The sequence below is a fragment of the Tiliqua scincoides genome, chromosome 4, assembly GCF_035046505.1.
Source record: "Tiliqua scincoides isolate rTilSci1 chromosome 4, rTilSci1.hap2, whole genome shotgun sequence".
Taxonomy (NCBI): domain Eukaryota; kingdom Metazoa; phylum Chordata; class Lepidosauria; order Squamata; family Scincidae; genus Tiliqua; species Tiliqua scincoides.
Window position 1 is genome coordinate 79,493,300 of NC_089824.1, and position 18,079 is coordinate 79,511,378.

Genomic DNA, 18,079 nt, shown 5'->3' on the forward strand with positions numbered 1-18,079 from the left:
TTTTCCCCTTTCCCTCATTGCCTCCACGTAGAGGCCTTGGTTACACCAAGATGCTGGATGAATTTGAGCTAGTAGTCACTGTAAGCCAAAACAAAATTGCAAGCAAGACCTAGAAGCAACTTGTAAGCAGCATGTACTCCCCAAGGGACTTTTGGTCAGCTTGCAGAATCTTGCTGGCGAGAATCTCATTTTAGAACAAGAAGTCTCTGCCTGTGTGGTTGCCTGGAAAACCATATTGGAAAAGTATGTGACTGGAAAATCATCTGAAGCTGTCCTTGGTGTAAAAATATGTTGCCCGCTCTTGGTCTGGACTGTATCCAAACTATAGGCAGGTGCTAACTGAAGTACAAATATATCTTAAACTTGATTACTCTTGATTAGGGTTTTATATGTACACACACACACACGCACCAGTTTAGTGCTAGTGGTTGTATAATTCTCTTGTATTGATTTGCATGGGCAGGAGAAGTATGCAAATAAAACAAACTGTTCTTTCTTTTTACTGCTTTGATGGCTTCAAAGTGCATGACCAGACAATGTGTCCCTAGTCCTTCCCTTTTGATCTTGCTGCTCTTGAGCAACTGAATAAGCGTTAACATTGCCAGGATAATTATCATTGTTGGGTCTTGATTACACTTGTGAGGAGGCCCAAAGTAAGTAGAAGACTCATTGTGATGAAGTTTGATAACTCTTGCTTATACCTTAATTTGTTGTTTTTCTAGGCCTATTTAAAAAATCCATAGGTGTTTTCAGTTTTCCATTTGATTTAACAAAGGAATCATACAAAGTGCAGTACTTCCCCTGCTTAATTTGTATTTAACAGGAAATCCAAGAAAATAGGCTTCTGAATGGATCCCATAACTTCTGGTTATTTTCAGTATAACTTTTTGAACATTTTTAAACTTGGCTATAATTTATGACATGGAAGAAATAATAATAATTATTATTATTATTATTATTTAATAATGATAATTTAATCTCCATTTATGGTGTCTTTAATCATTAAACTGAAAATTCAAAACTTCTAGTAATACTTCTTAATATTTCTAAACGGGCTAGTGAGCAACATACTGTTTACAAAATGCATAAATCATGGTTCCAAAGAATGTAGATGGTACACTAATTGTGTGATAAAGCTATATGTTGTGAAGTTTCTGTTCTAACAGAGAATGCGTATAGGCATAGTAATCTCTTTTGATGTTAGGTGGCTATGAAGATACTGCCTCAAAGGGCAGGTTCCTATGTTACTTAGCAGCATGGTTGCTCTTTTGTGGCTGGTTCCCACGGTGCTCCAGTAAATGTATGCAATAAGAAGACAGTGTAGAGAGAAAGTAGGACATAGTCGCTCATGCCAGTACTGTGAGTTCCCAGAGACAGACTGCACAAATACCTACCAGCTCTTCCATTTGTTCTCTTCATTATATGGATTGCAGTGGTGTGGGAAGCCCTTGCATCAAATCAGCAACCATGATGGTAAAGGTTAAATATAACTGAGCCAAAGTCTGGTAGAGGTAGAACCGGATACTTTTTCAATTGTTTACTTGTATGCTTAGGATCAAATGAACGAAACAATTAAATATTTTCCCATTGTACAGTGTTAACTCGGTGTTTTTCTGTTTGCTTTTTTTCTGGCACAGGAAAACGCTATAATATTGCTGATGTGTCCGCCGCCGTATGTATGAGCTTGGGCCTAATTTGGTTTACTCTAGCTGATAGTACAATTACACCAAATTTCAACTTGACAGGTAACATTTATGTTTTGTGGCTTAATCTAAAAAAATTATACTTTGACAGAGAGTAACTTCTTTTTTTTTTTTTTAACAAGAACTAAACTGGTGTGCCTGGCTGAATCTGAACATTTCTTTTCCCAGTAGAGTCATTGCATCCCTGCAATGATGACATAATTCCATTTATATGTGATATCAAAACAGTATTCCCCATTGTAAGCCTTTTGGTGGTAAGCCTTTTAGTGGCCAAAACTTAAAAAGTGATGGTGGCGTTTAGTTTCTAAATATTTGGTACTAATCTAATTACTGCTTCACCCACTGAGATCTAATGAAACTGAAGAAGAGTATAATCCACTGAGAAATTCTCCTTTTCATAGGGTAAACCCATGCCGCTGGGTCTACTGGTGCAAGTCAGTCAGCAGTATCACTGGCACAAGTCCATATGGACCCAGGTCAGGGGATCATGGTTGAGAAGCAAGTTGGGATTCTGTGAATACTGCTGTTACCAAACCCTCCCCCTTCCTGTTCCTGATCCCCCCACCTCCTTCCTCCCCCCTCCACACACTTACCTGTGCTGGTGAGTATCCAATGGCCTCAGGCATACATTGCTGGCCGCTTGTGGCAGTGGTCTGGCTGTGTGTTCTGACATGCCGCTTTCTGCAACAGCCAGAAAGCACCCAGCGCTGGTGGAACACTTATTCTGGCAGTACTAGACATCCTTAGGATTGGGCCATCAGTGATGCTAATAAACCTGTGGTTCTCCAGGATCCCAAAACTATGTGTGAAGGCTCTTTGTTTGCCTGCCTTTATCTATATGCATTGAACTCTAAAGAGGCTTGGCTTAGGAGTCTGTGCCATAAACATATTTCTCTGCATTCTTTCAAGTCTCAAAATATAGTAGTAGAATGTTTTAGAATACATCACATACATTTTTATTTTGTTTTAAATGAAAAGTACAATTTTAAATATGGCTTCTCCTAAGTTTTGGAATACTTCACTTGTAGTCAGCTCTGGAATATTCTTTTGCTTGTTGTAAATTTCTAAGAAGGCAAGAAAAGGAGTGTTATGAAGCAGAACCGTTTGCTGAATAGCAGTAGAACTCCCTGACCTTTGCAAGAGGCACACTTAATGAGCCAGGTGATGCACACTTTGGGGCACTGAATAGCAGAGCTGACTCCATATGTCTGTTTCAAATATATGTAAAGTCATCTCTTCCCTTTAGAGATTAATAATATGACTGGTTTGTGTGCACATGTGGTGCACAATAAGGGACTGTTTTTAAGACCATGTACAATTATGTTTTTCCTTTATGTGCCCAACTTTTTGCAATAATGTCCAAAGTTTGTTGCTTATAGTTGTCAGAATGGCAATTAAAAAAAAAATTTTTTTAAATTCCATTCCAGTTTTTAAATAGGAGAGAATGAGTGGCTTCTTCAAAATATTTGACTCAACCAACGAAACCTTCTGTTGTTAGACAGTGTTCTAGTGGCGCTACCTAGAGTGTTTCAGTGCTAAGATTTTTACCCTGCCTTTCTTCTGCTGGAGCAGATGCTCAAGGCGGCTTACAATTTCCAGCTAAAATATGCAGTATATAAAAACAATAGATAAAATCACAAAAAATAAAGCCAATTAGAGGAGGGCAAACTATTTACAACCAAGGTACTGCTACGGAGGCACAGAAGGCTCCATCACCCAAATGCCGTACAGAACAAAATGTTTTTAGCCCTTGTCGAAATGCCATGAGGGATAGACCTTAATTCCTTTAATTCTTAATTAATTTCTTTAATTAAGGAATTAGGGGGTTCCACAGTAGTGGCGCCACTACCGAGAAGGCTCACCCCCTGCCTCCATTTCCCCTAACTTGGGAGAAAGGTGGCACTTGCAGGAAAGCCCCTCTCAGATGAGCTAAAAGGGCAGGCTAAAATATATGGGAGAAGGCAGTTCATCGAAGAACCTGGCCTCAAACTACGAAGACCTTTAAAGGTCAGTAACAGCACCTTGAATTGGGTCTGGAAACGAATGGGCAGCCAGTGCAGCCACCAAAGCAGCGGTCCAGTGGAATCAAACCGACTAGCTCCATTAACCACCATGGCCACTGCATTCTGCACTAGTTGCAGCTTCTGAACCATCTTCAATGACAGCCCCACATAGAGCCAGGATGGTGTAGTGGTTTGGGAGGTGGACTTAGACCTGGAAGATCCAGGTTTGAATCCCCCCTCAGCCATGAAGCTTCCTGGTTGACCTTGGGCCAGTCACTTTCTCTCAGCCTCACCTACCTCACAGGGTTATTGTGAGGACAACAGGAGAGGAACAGCTGTGTACGCCACCCTGAGCTCTTTGGAGGAAGGGTGGTATACAGATGCAAAAAATAAATAATAGAGTGCATTACAGTAATCCAATCTTGAAGTCAGTAGGGCATAGACCACTGTGATGATGTCCATTTGATTCAGCTGCAGCTGGTGCATCATCTGGAACTGGGCAAATGCACCCCTCACCACCACTGCCACCTGGCTCTCTAGGGAGAGCTGTGAGTCCTGGAGCACACCCAAACTGCGCTCCTGCTGGGGAATGCATTCCCATTCAGAGCTGGCAGATAGCTCAGTACCTGCATCAAGGATTTCCTGATCGGGAGGACCTCTGTCTTTTCTGGATTCAGTCTCAACCAGTTGGCCCTGATCCAGACCCGAACCGCCTCAAGGCAGCACTCCAGAACTTCCACAGCATCCCTGGAATGGGATGGTAAGGAGAGAGAGAGAGCTGGGTTTCATCAGCATATTGCTGACACCCCACTCCAAATCCCTGGATGATCTTCCCCAGCAGTTTCATGTAGGCATTAAAAAGCATGGTGGGGGTGGCACCCCATATTGTAAAGACCAGGGTGCCAAATAGGAGTCCCCCAGCATCATTATCTGGGACCTATCAGCCAAGAAGGAGCGGAACGTCTGCAAAGCACTGCCCCCAAACCCCAGCCAACTTAGGATACCATGGTCAATGGTATCGAAAGCCATTGAGAGGTCCAGCAGAACCAACAAGGATGCATTTCCCATCTAGTCTTTGGCAAAGATAATCTAACAGGACAACCAAGCACTGGCACAGCTAAGGGGGTGCAGGGGATAGCAATTTCACCCGGCAATAAGTTTTAGGGGGGCAACAAGCTGAACCTGACACTAGTGGCCAAAATTGTGAAAACCTTGGTACATACGAATAATGCTATCATGCTATATATCATTGGAAAGGTAATTTAATGCAGAATGCAATGAAACAAACTGCATTGGAATATCTATATTCTATCAAAAGTTATGACAGATTAACCAGAAAATGAAAACACAACTGCCTTATGGAACAAAAAATGAATTTCAACTCAAAACAGACCTATGACAGATTGTTCTGAGAGCCAATGAGATGTTTTTATGATACAGCATGGAACCAATAAGATGTTAATATGAGTCAGCTCTCATTTACATGTATCATAATATGGTTACTCCTATTAACTGGATAAAGAGGCACTTTTTCAAGTGGTGCTCCTCTTATATTTGCAAATTCCTCTTCACCCCAGAACACCTTATTGGTGTCTCTAACCAATAAGGAGCAAACATTTTATTTATTTTAAATTTGATTTTGTCATGGGGGGGCCCTCTTTTGACCCCAGGCAGTAAATAGATGCCTTAGCTATGCTACTGGCTAGGGGAGTGGCAGAGCAAATGGGTAGCAAGCTTCTGGGCAGAGGAGACAGGTTTTCCCCTGATTTTCACTTTTTTAAAAGCCCAGATGTGATGTCACTTCCAGTTGTGATTATTTCCGGGGCATCATTTTGAGCTCGACACCGGGTTGCATGATCATTATCTACACCACTGCAACCAAGGTGGTCTCTGTCCCAAAACCAGATTGCAAGGGGTCCAGATAATCACTCTCATCTAGGATCTCCTGGAGCTGAAATGCCACCACCCACTCATCACCTTGCCCAAGAAAGGAAGATTAGATATTGGTAGTTGTTTAGATTGGTGGTATCAAGAGATGTTTTTTGTTTTTGTTTTTTCAAGAGGGGGTGCACGATTGCGGTCTTCAGGATGCTAGGCATCAGTCCCTTCGGCAAAGATGAGTTTACAGTGTGTTCCACCCAATTGGCCAGACCAGCCCTGGCAGATCAAATTAGCCACGCTGGGCAAGGGTCAAGCAGTCATGATGACGGTCTCAAACTCAAGAAGACCCTATCCACATTCTCGTGCCTTAACAGTTGAAAAGATTCCATAATGATGGAACTAGTAAATGTCATAGGGACAGTTTCTGGAACTGTTAAACCAGAGTCCAAGTCATAACAAAAATGATCATTTTATCTGCAAAAAATTGATTGATTTTCTCAACTTAAATTTATTTTATAAACAATTATTAATGAAGATTATTAATAATTTGTTATTTTATTAATTTTAATTTTATTGATTTTTTTATATTTTAAAAAATATGATTTTTATCTGCTGTATTCCTTTCTTTGGAGAGCCATGCAGCATTTACAGCATTGAAAATAATATTATAGGTACTTTTCTGTCCCGGTTCATTTTAGAGCTATACAGTTAGACACTGAACTACTGTAGATACTCGCCTATAAGGCAAAAAATTTCTTCCCAGAAAAGCAGCCTGAATCATTGCCCCGCCTTATCTCCGGGGCAGGCAAGCAGCGAGGGGGGAGGCGAGTGAGCCAGCCAATCACTATTGTGGGAGGGAGGGAGCAAGTGATCTTCTGCTAAGAGGAGGCTGTGCAGGCTGGGGCTGCTGCTGAGCGTTCAAAACTGCCTGCGGCTGTGCTCCACGTGCTCCTTCAGGCTGTTGCCCAGCTGCAGAAGCTCCAAGCGCAGGGCAGGGCAATTGCCACCACAGCCATCAGCAGCCCCCCTCAGCATCACCTCAGCCCCCCTCAGCAGCCCACCACAGCCATCACCAGCGCCCACGGAGGCATCACTGGGGCGGCACCCAAGACAGAGCAGGAGACAATGAGCTGTGTGTGGGAGGGGGCGTCTGAGCGAGGGAGAAGCAGTCATTTGAAACAGCTGAGTCCATCTGCTCTTTCCTTCTTGTTCCCCCTTCCTACTGTATTTAAATTTCAAGCACTCCATTGGAAAGCCCAACTTGCTAACCCCCTTCCCATCTCCCCACAGATGAAGTTGGACAGGGTGGGGAAGGGGGGAGAATGATCTTGAGAGAGAGAGAGAGAGAGAGGCAGGCAGCCTGCAGAAGGCTGTACCTTTGTTTCTCAAGCCATCGAAAGGGTTAAGTCCATCTCCTCTTTCCTTCTTGTTTTTGCCCCCTCCCCCTTACTGAATCCAAACTTTAAACTCTCTGTTGTGAAGCTGGGGCTTGCTAGCCCCTCTCCCCATAATCATTCACCACTGATGAAGTTGTACTGGGGGGGAGAGGAAGAGTTAACTTTTATAAAAGGAAAAGTTTGTGTGTGTGAATGTGCGAGAGAGAGAGAGAGAGAGAGAGAGAGAGAGAGAGAGAGAGAGAGCACTTAAAACAGTTAAGGCTACAATCCTAGCCTCACTTTCATGGGAGTAAGCCCCACTGACTATTAAAGGACGTGCTTCTGAGTAGGCATGCCTAGGATTGGGCTCCCAGTCTATTCCCTCCTCTTGCTTTCCTCTCCACCTCTCCCCTTACTGTATACAGTCACACTTCAGTCTCTCCTTTGCAAAACTTTTTGCAAACCTCCTTGCTAACCTCATTTCCCCCTATCCTCACCAATGAAGTCCCTGCATTTGTGTATGTGGCAGGGAGCATCTGTGAGAGAGAGAGAGAAGCAATCTCCCTTTGTGTGTCCTTTTCACTGGAAGAGTCCTGGAGACCTTGCAAAGATGCAAAACACAGGAAAAGCAGAGAGTAGAATTTAAAGTAGAATTATTCTGCAGCAACAGGTATTTTAGCCAGAGATCTTAGCTGCATGCTGGCAGGAGCTAGGAAGCACTTGCAACAGCTGCTTATGTAGTAAGCTTTTAGGAGAGTGTGCTTGCTTCTGCAGTATCCCCCTGCCAGGACCTCCACACGAGGCCTGGAGGCACCGCTGCCCTTCCTCCACAGAGGGTCTACTTCCAAGTAAATCAGGTGCAACTATGTGCAGCTGCACTTGCTCAGTCACTCCTTGTTGCTTGTCTCTCTACTGTGAACCGAATTGCACACTCCCAGTTGTGTGTTGTGTGTCCTACTTAGAGCCTTTGGCTTAAGGCACCAGGCACTTTAAAGGAGGATTTCATTAATTGTTCTACTGGTATGCTGTTTCCCGTGTACTTAGAGCCCAATCCTAGGCTTGTCTACTCAGAAGTAACTCCCATTAAAGTCAATGAGGCTTACTCCCAGGAAAGTGTGGATGGGATTGTGGCCTTACTCTGATAGTGTTTACAAATGGTTGTTGAGAGAACAATTTAAAAAATTAGTGAATAAAAATGTATCTTATGATCTATGAGATAGATCATAGTTTTTAATAGAGACTATTTTTAATACTGTTTTGCTATACTATGTATACATACTATATAGTATACATACTATGTTTACATAGTATACTAAATAGTAAATATAGTATGTATACTATACATACTATGTATACATAGTATAGCAAAAACAGTATTAAAAATAGTGTAGTTAGGTATGTATACATACTATGTATGTATACATGTATGTATAGATGTATACATACTATGTATATATACTGTGATTTTAATAAATTAGTGACTGTACAGTTCTTAGGTCACAATTACTGGGTATAATCAGACAAAATTATAGTCAGACACCTCCCTAAGTTAAATGCCCGACTTATCCGAGGGTCATAGCAAATTCCATGATTTTGGGCTCAAAACCTGCCCTCGTCTTATCTGTGAGATCGACTTATAGGCGAGTATCTGCGGCACTTAGGAAGGAACTATCGGGAATTTTCTGAATAAGAACATTCCAGCTCTGTAGACTTCATTTTGTATCCTTACTTGAAGGAAACTCACATAATAGGACTTCACTACTCACTGCAACAGCCCCATGTACCTTCTCCAAAGCCTCTCTCAAAATTTGGGAGACTTTTGGGGAAAGGATTGCATGGTACAATTTCAGGGTAAGTGAAGAACCCACTGAAATTGGGTACAGGCATCTTCTGTGATTGGAGCTCCATTAACAAAAGTTGAAAATTTCTGCCTGATGTTCAGCTGCACCTCCATCCAGCCCTCTTCCTAAGGGTTCCCCCAACCCTCGGAGAGGAGTTTTGGTGGGCACAAGAAGCTATTGGGATGTATGGAGACATCCCATTACTTGATCTTCCTTCCATTCACAACTTTACTAAGGGACCAGTTCTATCCAACTTTCCAGCTCCATTGTAGCCACAATGCAGCTCTGTAGTAAGGGAACACATGTTCCCATACCTTAAGGAGGCTCCTCCACCAAAGGATGTGACTGCCCCTCCACCAAAGGATGCAGCGCACACTCCACTGGCACAACTTCACCAGCACTGGAAAATTGGATAGGATAGGGCCCCTGAGTCCTTTGTAAAATTGGTTGAATTTAGTGGCTGCTTCAGTCTTCATCAGAGCAGATAAGGTTCCAGTGTCCAGCCCCAATATTGTGCCTGCTCTCTTAGTGTTTCCTGCCTTTTCTATGAGACCCTTGCTTTTTCCCCAGTCTTTGTGCCCAGCTGTATTTGCATGTGTTCATCTCCTATTAAGCCTGACTCTCCCCTCATCTGTTTTCTCCTCTGCGTTAGACTTTAGATGTCAAACTCCTTGGGGAAGAAATCAGTATCTTTTGCTTATGTTGTAAAGTGTAATGTACGTTGGTGTACAAATAGATTATCATAATGTTTATGTTCCTGCTGGAAGGTGACTTTAAAAGGGTTGAACTGTTCAGTGTGTTCTAAAGCACCGTGGTCCTCCTCAAAAAATGGTGTGTCTTGAGCAAGATGTTTTGCTGTCATGTGTCTGAAATAAAGTTTTCAAAAATCAGTCAGAATGTCAGATTCTTCAAAATTCACTTGTTTTCCTGTGCATGCAGTCTTGTTAATGGTCGCTAAATAACGTTAGATTTTTGTCTTCTGACTTATAATCAAATTTGTTGGAAGCATTTACACCCAAGCTCACATGATTCTTAGTTGAAGCATTTCTTGACTTGCATAATTTAATCAAAATTCTTTAAACATTCACATTGTCAAGGGCAAATCTATTTAAATGTGACGCTTTTGCCCAAGGAGGTAAAACCGTGTTTTGAGGTTAAACGGAACTTGTAATTTTTGCTGATACAAATATTAGAAGCATAAAATCTGAGTTTACGGTATCTGCTGCTTGAACAATATTAACTCTATTGTGTCTATCATACTCTGGAAAATTAGATTTAAGGCTCTCTTAATATTATTGAAGAAAATGGTAAGCAACATTGTGCAGAGCGGATACAGGAAAAATATGCCTAAAGAAATATGTGGCACTAAGAATTCTGTCTGTACATTAAAAATATTGACAGGAGAGAAAGCAGCAGCCTGTCGTGCAAAGGCAGAGGGGCACTAAGTATATCTTTCTAGTGCCCTCCCTCTCTGCGTTTTGTCCTACAGTAGTCATGATAATATGTCATATAGAAACCCTGAGAATATTGCTATTTTAAGAGCCTTAAGAAGATTATTGCCTTCCATATTTTTTTGATTGTCCTTAAAATTATTTATTATCATTTACTTCATAGGTTAAAATTACATTTCACTTTGTCAAAATTAGAAGAGCCCAGAGAAGGAGAGCATGTTTACGAACTGTGTTCTAGGAATTATTCTTAGACCTGAATCCAAGACTGATACTGCTGCATGTCTCAAAGGACCTTTGGTCTTGCCTTTCTCAAACAGCAGTCTTTCACACCCCATAGCATGCCACTTTTGAAACTGCATCTTGTGACGTGGCTTTGGGGGACCAGTCAGCTGTTCAAAGAAAAAGTGTCATAAATTCCTCTAGACATTGCCTAATGTTGCACTTTGGATTATGGCCACAATATTTATTCTGGTTTTGTACAGCTAGATTCTGTCAGTAGAAAAAGGTGATTTCCAGGAAACGTTGTGTTGCACTTTAAATTGTTGTTCTAAATCATTTTGAAAAATGTGTTTTGCAATACAAATGATAGTGTTTGAGCAAGATCTGCTGTTGCTTTTTTGTATGTTGATTTGACATCTGAATGTTTTCCTTTTTCTGGTTACTTGAAGGTGTGGTCCTTATATCCCTTGCTCTCTGTGCAGATGCAGTTATAGGAAATGTACAGGAAAAAGCTATGAAGTTGCACAATGGCTCAAACTCTGAAATGGTAAATCCTCTATTCTGTCATGTAATTCCATTAATTGGGACATGTGGAATGGTTTTGTTCTGAGTCTGCCTTCCATTTGAAGCCAAGCAACTGTGATTTTAGATATGATGATACAGTAACATTCTGATTTGTTTGTGGTAGCAGAAGTTTGTTGCTGTGGCCAAAGACCATGACAGACAAAGCTAACACTTCAGAAAATGGGACCATTTCAAACAGAACTCTTACATTCAGTTACAGAATATTTGTGCTTCTGAGTTTTTGTAAGATTGCAGTCATGAAACAACATGATACTGTTCCCATGCTATGGGAAAGGAGATTGTGGAACTGCCTGCGAGATCTTTCCCCAAACCACCCCAGTGTGAGAAGCTTCCACTCTCCCCACTTCAAAAAGTTGCTAAAAACTCATTTGTTTCATGAGGCTTTTGAACTGTCATTGAATTGTTTTATTGTCTCAGGTCATATTTGCCCAAAATTTGTTTTCTTGAGACACAACAGCAAACTCTTGTTTGATCAAAAGAGAAAGTAATGTAGTCAATCACATATGGAAAGGAAAGAGGAAGCAAGCTAACACAGAGCTCATCTCTGGTCTTTAGACCAGGGGTGCCCAAACCCGGGCCCGGGGGTCATTTGCGGTCCACAGGGACCCCCAATCTGGCTCGCAGGAAGTCCCCAGTCTCCAATGAGCCTCTGGCCCTCCGTAGACTTGCTGGAGCCTGTGCTGGCCCAACATAACTGGTCTCAGTGTGAGGGAGACTGTTTGACCTCTTGTGTGAGCTGAGGGCTCACTCCACTGCTTGCTGTTTCATGTCTGTGAAGCAGCAGTGAAGGAAAGGCTGGCCTTGCTTTGTGCAAGGTCTTTTATAGGCGTCAAGCTGTCGCAAGACCTTAATTCATTCATACAAGTTCCATCTCTAATACATTCATTTATTCAATTTGAAATGGAAATTATTTTTTCTCGCACAGTGTCAGAGATGATGTAGCCCTCTTGCCAAAAAATTTGGACACCTCTACTTTAGATCACGGTTTGGAAGGGGGGAAGTCATCTGAGTACTAAATGTATCTATCCAGTAAAAAAAATTGCTAACAGACACACAGAACACATGATTTTGTAACCACTTAATAATTTCACGGGAGTAAAATAATTTGTTTTTGTAACTATTCCAGGTTTTGTATTCCTATTCAATAGGTTTCCTGTACATTTTATTGGGACTGACGTGCACTAGTGGCTTAACCCCTGCAGTAACATTTTGTTCTAAGGTAAAATGCATTCTTTTTTTTCAGTCAAAATTTTATGACTACTTGTTTGGCCAAACTACATTTAATACCTTTTTTTCATTCTTAGCACTGCTTGATGATTACATGTATTCAAAATAAGAAATGTAAATTGCATGCTCCATAGATGAATACTTTTTATTTCGCCTGAAAACTCTTACATGTATTCAACCTTATCAGAATCTACTTTAATTCTTTTTGAAAAGTCCAGGAGTGATTAAAAAAATAATTTCATTACTACTTTTGCGTTATTCAGTCAAAATTAAATAAAAATCATTGAATGCTTTGAGCATTTTTACTTTAGTTCACGCTTTAGTTCAGAAATAAGTTCATTTCATTTTGTAATACCTCAGGGTTTGTTTTGCATTTTCCTAATAAGTTTGTTGTTGTTCTTTCAGCATCCAGTTCAAACATATGGTTATGCATTCTTGTTTTCCTTGACTGGGTATTTTGGAATCTCCTTTGTTCTGGCTTTGATTAAAATCTTCGGGGCACTTTTGGCTGTAACAGGTATTCCATAGCTCATTATCATAGAAGAACTTAATAAAATCCCACTTTTTGGTAACGCTTGTCAATTTATTTCTCCTCTAAGTCCTATTCTTTTGTTCTGTGAATGGCTTTCTTGATTCATGTGAGGGGGAAATACGTTTTTTTAAAGCAAACAGCTTCTTTGTTTTGATCCAGTGCTTCCACCTACAAAGGCTGTTTGCACAAATTTAGCCCATTGGCTCAGAGGTAAATGTCACCTTCCACACATTTGCAATTCAGAAATGAACATCAGAATATATATTATATGGAAAAGGAACAAGTAAAAACAAATGAGCTAGAAAAACGGAAATGATCAGAGAGGAAATCGCCAGGCTCCTTAACCATACATTTACAGTGCAATCCTATGCATGTTTATTCAGAAGTCTCATTAAATTCAGTGGGACTTACTCCCAGGTAAATGTGTAAGATGGAAGCCTTACAGTCCAATCCTAATGGGCAGCCCAATCCTGAGCAGCCTGGGGCACCCCAGCTCGGCGGCACCACAAGGGCTGCCACCAAATCCAGCGCCTCCTGTGCTACTTTGGGAGGCACCTCAGGAGTAGGGGACATTCAATCCCCTTCCCCTGGGTAAGAGAGGCAGCCCCTCAATGGGACTACTTTCTTTAGCAGCGACCAAAAGGTCGCCGCTAAAGTAAAGGCGCTTGTGTAAGGCACGCAGCCTTCATGAGCACCTAGGATCCTACAGAGTAGAGCTCCGCAGATCCTTCTCCCACACGCCCCCTCCCCACGTCACGCCGGCCCCCCGCCCGCGTTTGCCATTCAGCAGCCCAGCGGTCGCAGGCACCGCCGAGCAGCGGAACACAGGTGCCCGCCGGGCGGTGGTTCAGCACCAGCCAGCGCTGAGCCATCTCCAGTGGGAGCCCGGCAATAAGCCCTGCAAATGTGCCTTACAGCATGTTTGCAACTGTGGTCCGTGCTGTGGAGGCACGACACAGACCACAGGATTGGACTCTCAGTTATTTAGAAATAATCTCTTATCTGGCTTTGTTGTTCATAATTTAACAGTTATTGTTACATATTATATGTTCAAGAAAGCTATGCATTCAGCAACACCAAAATTCACATGATATTCACCAATCAATTTAAATAAAAACAAATGCATTTTCAAATTATTTAGGTGAAAAAATTACCATAATTAATCTTTAAAAAAGGAATAGGATTGGAAGCTCTTGAAGGCCAGTCGATGGACCAGTCTTGAAGTCTGATTTAAAGGCTGTTTCAGCAGTCCTGATTAGTGCTGGCACCAACTGCACCCAGGATAGAGGTTCAAATGGCACACAGGGCAGAGTTGTATGTTGCTGCTGCACTTAGGGTGCAAGATATCAGCTGCAGAAACAAAAGCTGTTCAACTACAGCCCTTCAGCATGACCCTTGGGATTAAGCTGCCCACTTGTCAGGTTCATGAGTCCCTTATGAACACAACTGAAGTACAGTATTTCCAGATCCATTTTTCTACAGAGGGATGAACAGGCAGGCAGACTATGCTCCTTTTTTAGTTCTGCTAGTAAACACCTAGTGACCTTGGACTAATGCTTCACCTTCTTATGCCTCCATTTTTAAAATGGGAATAAAATATTTAACACAACTGTAAAGAAGTGCTTTGGCTACCAGTTAGAAAAAAACGTTCTCTGTTACTGCTGCATATTATTTCATTGCAAAGGGTTGTAGCAAAATGAGACAGGTATACGGTATGCTGAAAAGCTGATAAGAGGTCCTATAAAAGTCTTCATGACTACAAAATCTTACTCTAGGATGGAAGACTGACAGGCAGCTTCAGCAACATAACTGCTGACATTGCTGTTCCTGCAGGGAATTTTCACCATGCACTGCTCCTGTCCACCTGGTTGTGTAAATGCCTGGGAACCAGTTGCTGGGAACAAGGGGGTTACTATGGACTCGAGCTGCAGTAAGCACCAGCATTCTGCAGTAATTATTAGCAGAGTCAATTGAATAAGCTATTAATCATCTCCATTTTAACCAGTTAATGAAATTGCTTTTTACCAGCATATAAGTACTATTTTAGGATAGTGATAGAAGAATGTGAATTTGCAATTTAATAAGCAAACAGTGCCACTTATTATTAGAGTATTCCTTACATTTTCTATTTCATTTTCTTTTACTGTAATACATGAGAGCCAAAATAAACACTACAAAAAAAGTGTTGCTTTTCTTACTCAGTCCCACTGATTGAAATTTATTATCTGGCTAATGTTCATCTCCCTTAATTGATCCACTAAGCATTAATGTATTTATATCCAGCTTTTAATATATCAAAGCAACATTTTAAAAAACGCTTTTGCATCCATAATACTTAAGCAGTTAGGAGCAAAGGATGTCTTGCGATGACCCCCCCCCCATGTGTATGTGCTGATAACACTGAAACCCTTGGCACTATTAACCTCCATGATACACATCATGTCTGATAGAGGAAGCCTGGCCAACATCACTATTTACCAGGTCACCAACTATTTACCAACATTGATTACATGGTTGTAAATTAAGATTATTTTTGAAACAATATTCTAATTTTTTTAATACTATGTCTGTAACATGTTGAGTGTTGGTAAATTATAATTGGAATAAGTTTTCCTTATATTCTTCTTGGGGAATATGGGGAAGCACCCATGTGCTTCCCCAATCCACAGCGGATTTGTCACAAATGTATTAAAAACAACAGTGCAAGTTAGCAATAACTAATTTTAAATGCCAGACATTTCTGTGGGGTTTCAGCTAACTTTCTCTGTCTTTATAGCATAAGCTTTCATGGGCCAAGGCCTTCTTCATCATTGTACTGCAGACTGTAGCCCATGAAAGCTTATGCTGTATAGGGCATTTGTCAGTCTATAAAGTGCCACTGGACTTTTTTTGTTGTTTTTGTGGCAACAGATGGGCAGTCCAATCCTGAGCTGCGCGGGGCTGCCATGGTGCCAAAAATAGGTGCCATGTTATCTAGTGCACCCCGGGCAGACGCCACCAGTTCCTCAGAAGGGGACTTTTCTCCCCTTCCCCTGGGTAAGGGAAGTAGCTCCGCAATGGGGCTGTCCGTTCTGTGGCAGCTGAGCTCCGCCTGTCCCACCATTCCTCCCCCACCTCTCTTGCCCGGGAACACCGCCTCCCCCCACACTCCCACTAACCTCTCTGGTGCCCAGTGGCCCAGGCAAGTGCCAGGCAGCGAATGGTTGGCCTCCCACTGGTGCTGGCCCAGTGCAGGCTCACGCAGGGCCAACTCGTGCATTCAGCTGATGCTAACCCTCGCCAATGTTCTTTACCGCACATTTGTGATGGTGCACACCAGTGTGCCAAACTCAGGATTGGACTCTTAACACAGTTCCATCCTGGAAGTTATTTATCTGTATTGGGGTCCCACAATGTCAGTCTGTTTAAACTAAATTTGCATGATGCATGTGTGTTGGTGCACTAAAAAAGTATTTTAATTAAACCAGAATGTTTATTAAATTGGTTTTTCTTTTTGTCTCTTCAGTAACAACAGGAAGAAAAGCTATGACTATTGTGCTTTCTTTTTTGTTCTTTGCAAAACCATTTACTTTCCAGTAAGTATTAGTCATGTTTCTAGATTCTATTAACTTTAATAAACTTGAAATTAATATTTATTTACAAAAAAAAATAAATCATAATGTCACGCTAGCTATGAAATTGGCAATGTGTGGCCCACCTGCAAGCCACAGGTGTTTTGCACACCTGCAGAAGAATTACCCACTATCAGAGGAAGCTGTCCATTGTCACTTCGCATAAGTGCTTATTCTGGACCAGCTTCCTTCTAATCAGGAACAATACCGAGTTTCCTGGTTACTTCTCAACTCTGATGTACTTAAAGCTTTGTAGGTGTAAGAGTAAAATGGATTTCCAGTTACCCAGCATTTCAGCTATCAGAAGTTTGGAAAACATTAATTTTATAATAGTAATGAGTAGATATGCGAAAAAGGGGAGGGGGGAACCTTGCTTTCAAATAACATGTCTATGTAAAAATTGGAAGAAGAGGCATAATACATGAATACGTCCATAAGCATTTTTTAAGGGCCGCATCATGATTAGCATGCCTGTTATTGGGAACTCTTTCCAGAAATTAAAGTTCCTTTCAGAACATTCCACCTGTTCCTGCTAGAAGCTCCCAATGTTGGGAATGCTTTCAGGATGCTACCGTAGGTACTACTTTTCTCATGTAACTTTGATTTCACTTCTTAGACTGTAGTTTTGCTCTTATTTTGAAATACATACCATTGCTAATACAATGTGCTTCCCCCCCCCCTTTTTAGGTACGTGTGGTCAGGCTTACTAGTTGTCCTTGGGATATTCCTCAATGTTTACAGCAAAAATATGGACAAAATCAGACTCCCTTCAGTACGCCATTTCTGGAGTAAATCTGTTGATGAAAGAAAAACAAGGACGTTGTCCCAAACTGTGTAGGCAATGAGCTTGTGCCATGTTTTGTCCTGGACTATTATTTTCTATTGTTTGATTGCAATAGCCTCTGACTGATTCATTTTCCAAAGGGAATTGTACTAAACCAAAGGAGTTAAAGGCATTCTTTCTAGCTCTGGATAGCTAGATATCAGCATTACCACCATGGCTTTCTCTTTGGACCACTCAAGTCTCCTCCAAGACCTGAGTAGTGTCATTTGACAATGAACTATGAAGGACAACATCTCTAGGGCAAGCTGTTGAAATGTTCACTCCAATTGGGGCACAGAGGACCAAGTGTATATGATTAATTTGGGCATTTTAATCGTATCAGAGATGGTGCTGCTGCTGAATACAGTGAATATTTGTGTTTTGTTGTTGGGATTGATTTATTTAAATGTAATGCTGTATTGCCACTTAACACAAACTAATCAGAACCTGATTGATTGAACTGAAAACTTAAACCTGCAAGAGTTAGATTATCATGCCATCACATCTTTTTAAATAAAAAATTCTATACAGTTTTTTTAAAGCTTTTGTTCACATTGTTTAGCATTTGTTTCATTTGAAAAATGGAAAGCATTTTGTGGCATGAAAGGAACCAGCCTTCTGTTAATGCACTTTCCCTCTTTGAACTTTAATTTTTATGATCTTCTACATAAAAGGTGCAAAGAAGTATCTGGGAAAGCTTAGTTCCTTGCTTCCTTTCCATGTTGTAATGGAACAAAACACCGAAGAAACTAAGGGCCTAATCCTAAGGAGTGCGTGCCAGCTCACCTCTGGCACACACTGTCACAAATGTATCTTAAGGCATGTTT

The 18,079-nt window shown here is 41.3% G+C and overlaps 1 protein-coding gene across 2 annotated transcripts in view; it reads left to right on the forward strand.

Annotated features, from left to right (window-relative positions):
* Positions 1–17,787, forward strand: part of SLC35B3 (solute carrier family 35 member B3) — a 29,317-nt gene extending 11,530 nt beyond the window's left edge. Inside the window, exons 5-10 of one of the 2 annotated variants that reach the window (XM_066625002.1) lie at positions 1,638–1,745; positions 10,924–11,021; positions 12,186–12,278; positions 12,692–12,803; positions 16,324–16,393; positions 17,117–17,787. In XM_066625002.1, coding sequence (XP_066481099.1) covers positions 1,638–1,745; positions 10,924–11,021; positions 12,186–12,278; positions 12,692–12,803; positions 16,324–16,393; positions 17,117–17,267 — 632 coding nt within the window. In that variant the 3' untranslated portion in view covers positions 17,268–17,787. The remainder of the gene's footprint in view (positions 1–1,637; positions 1,746–10,923; positions 11,022–12,185; positions 12,279–12,691; positions 12,804–16,323; positions 16,394–17,116) is intronic. The other variant, XM_066625001.1, reaches the window with a different exon arrangement.
* Positions 17,788–18,079: the final 292 nt, after the last annotated feature.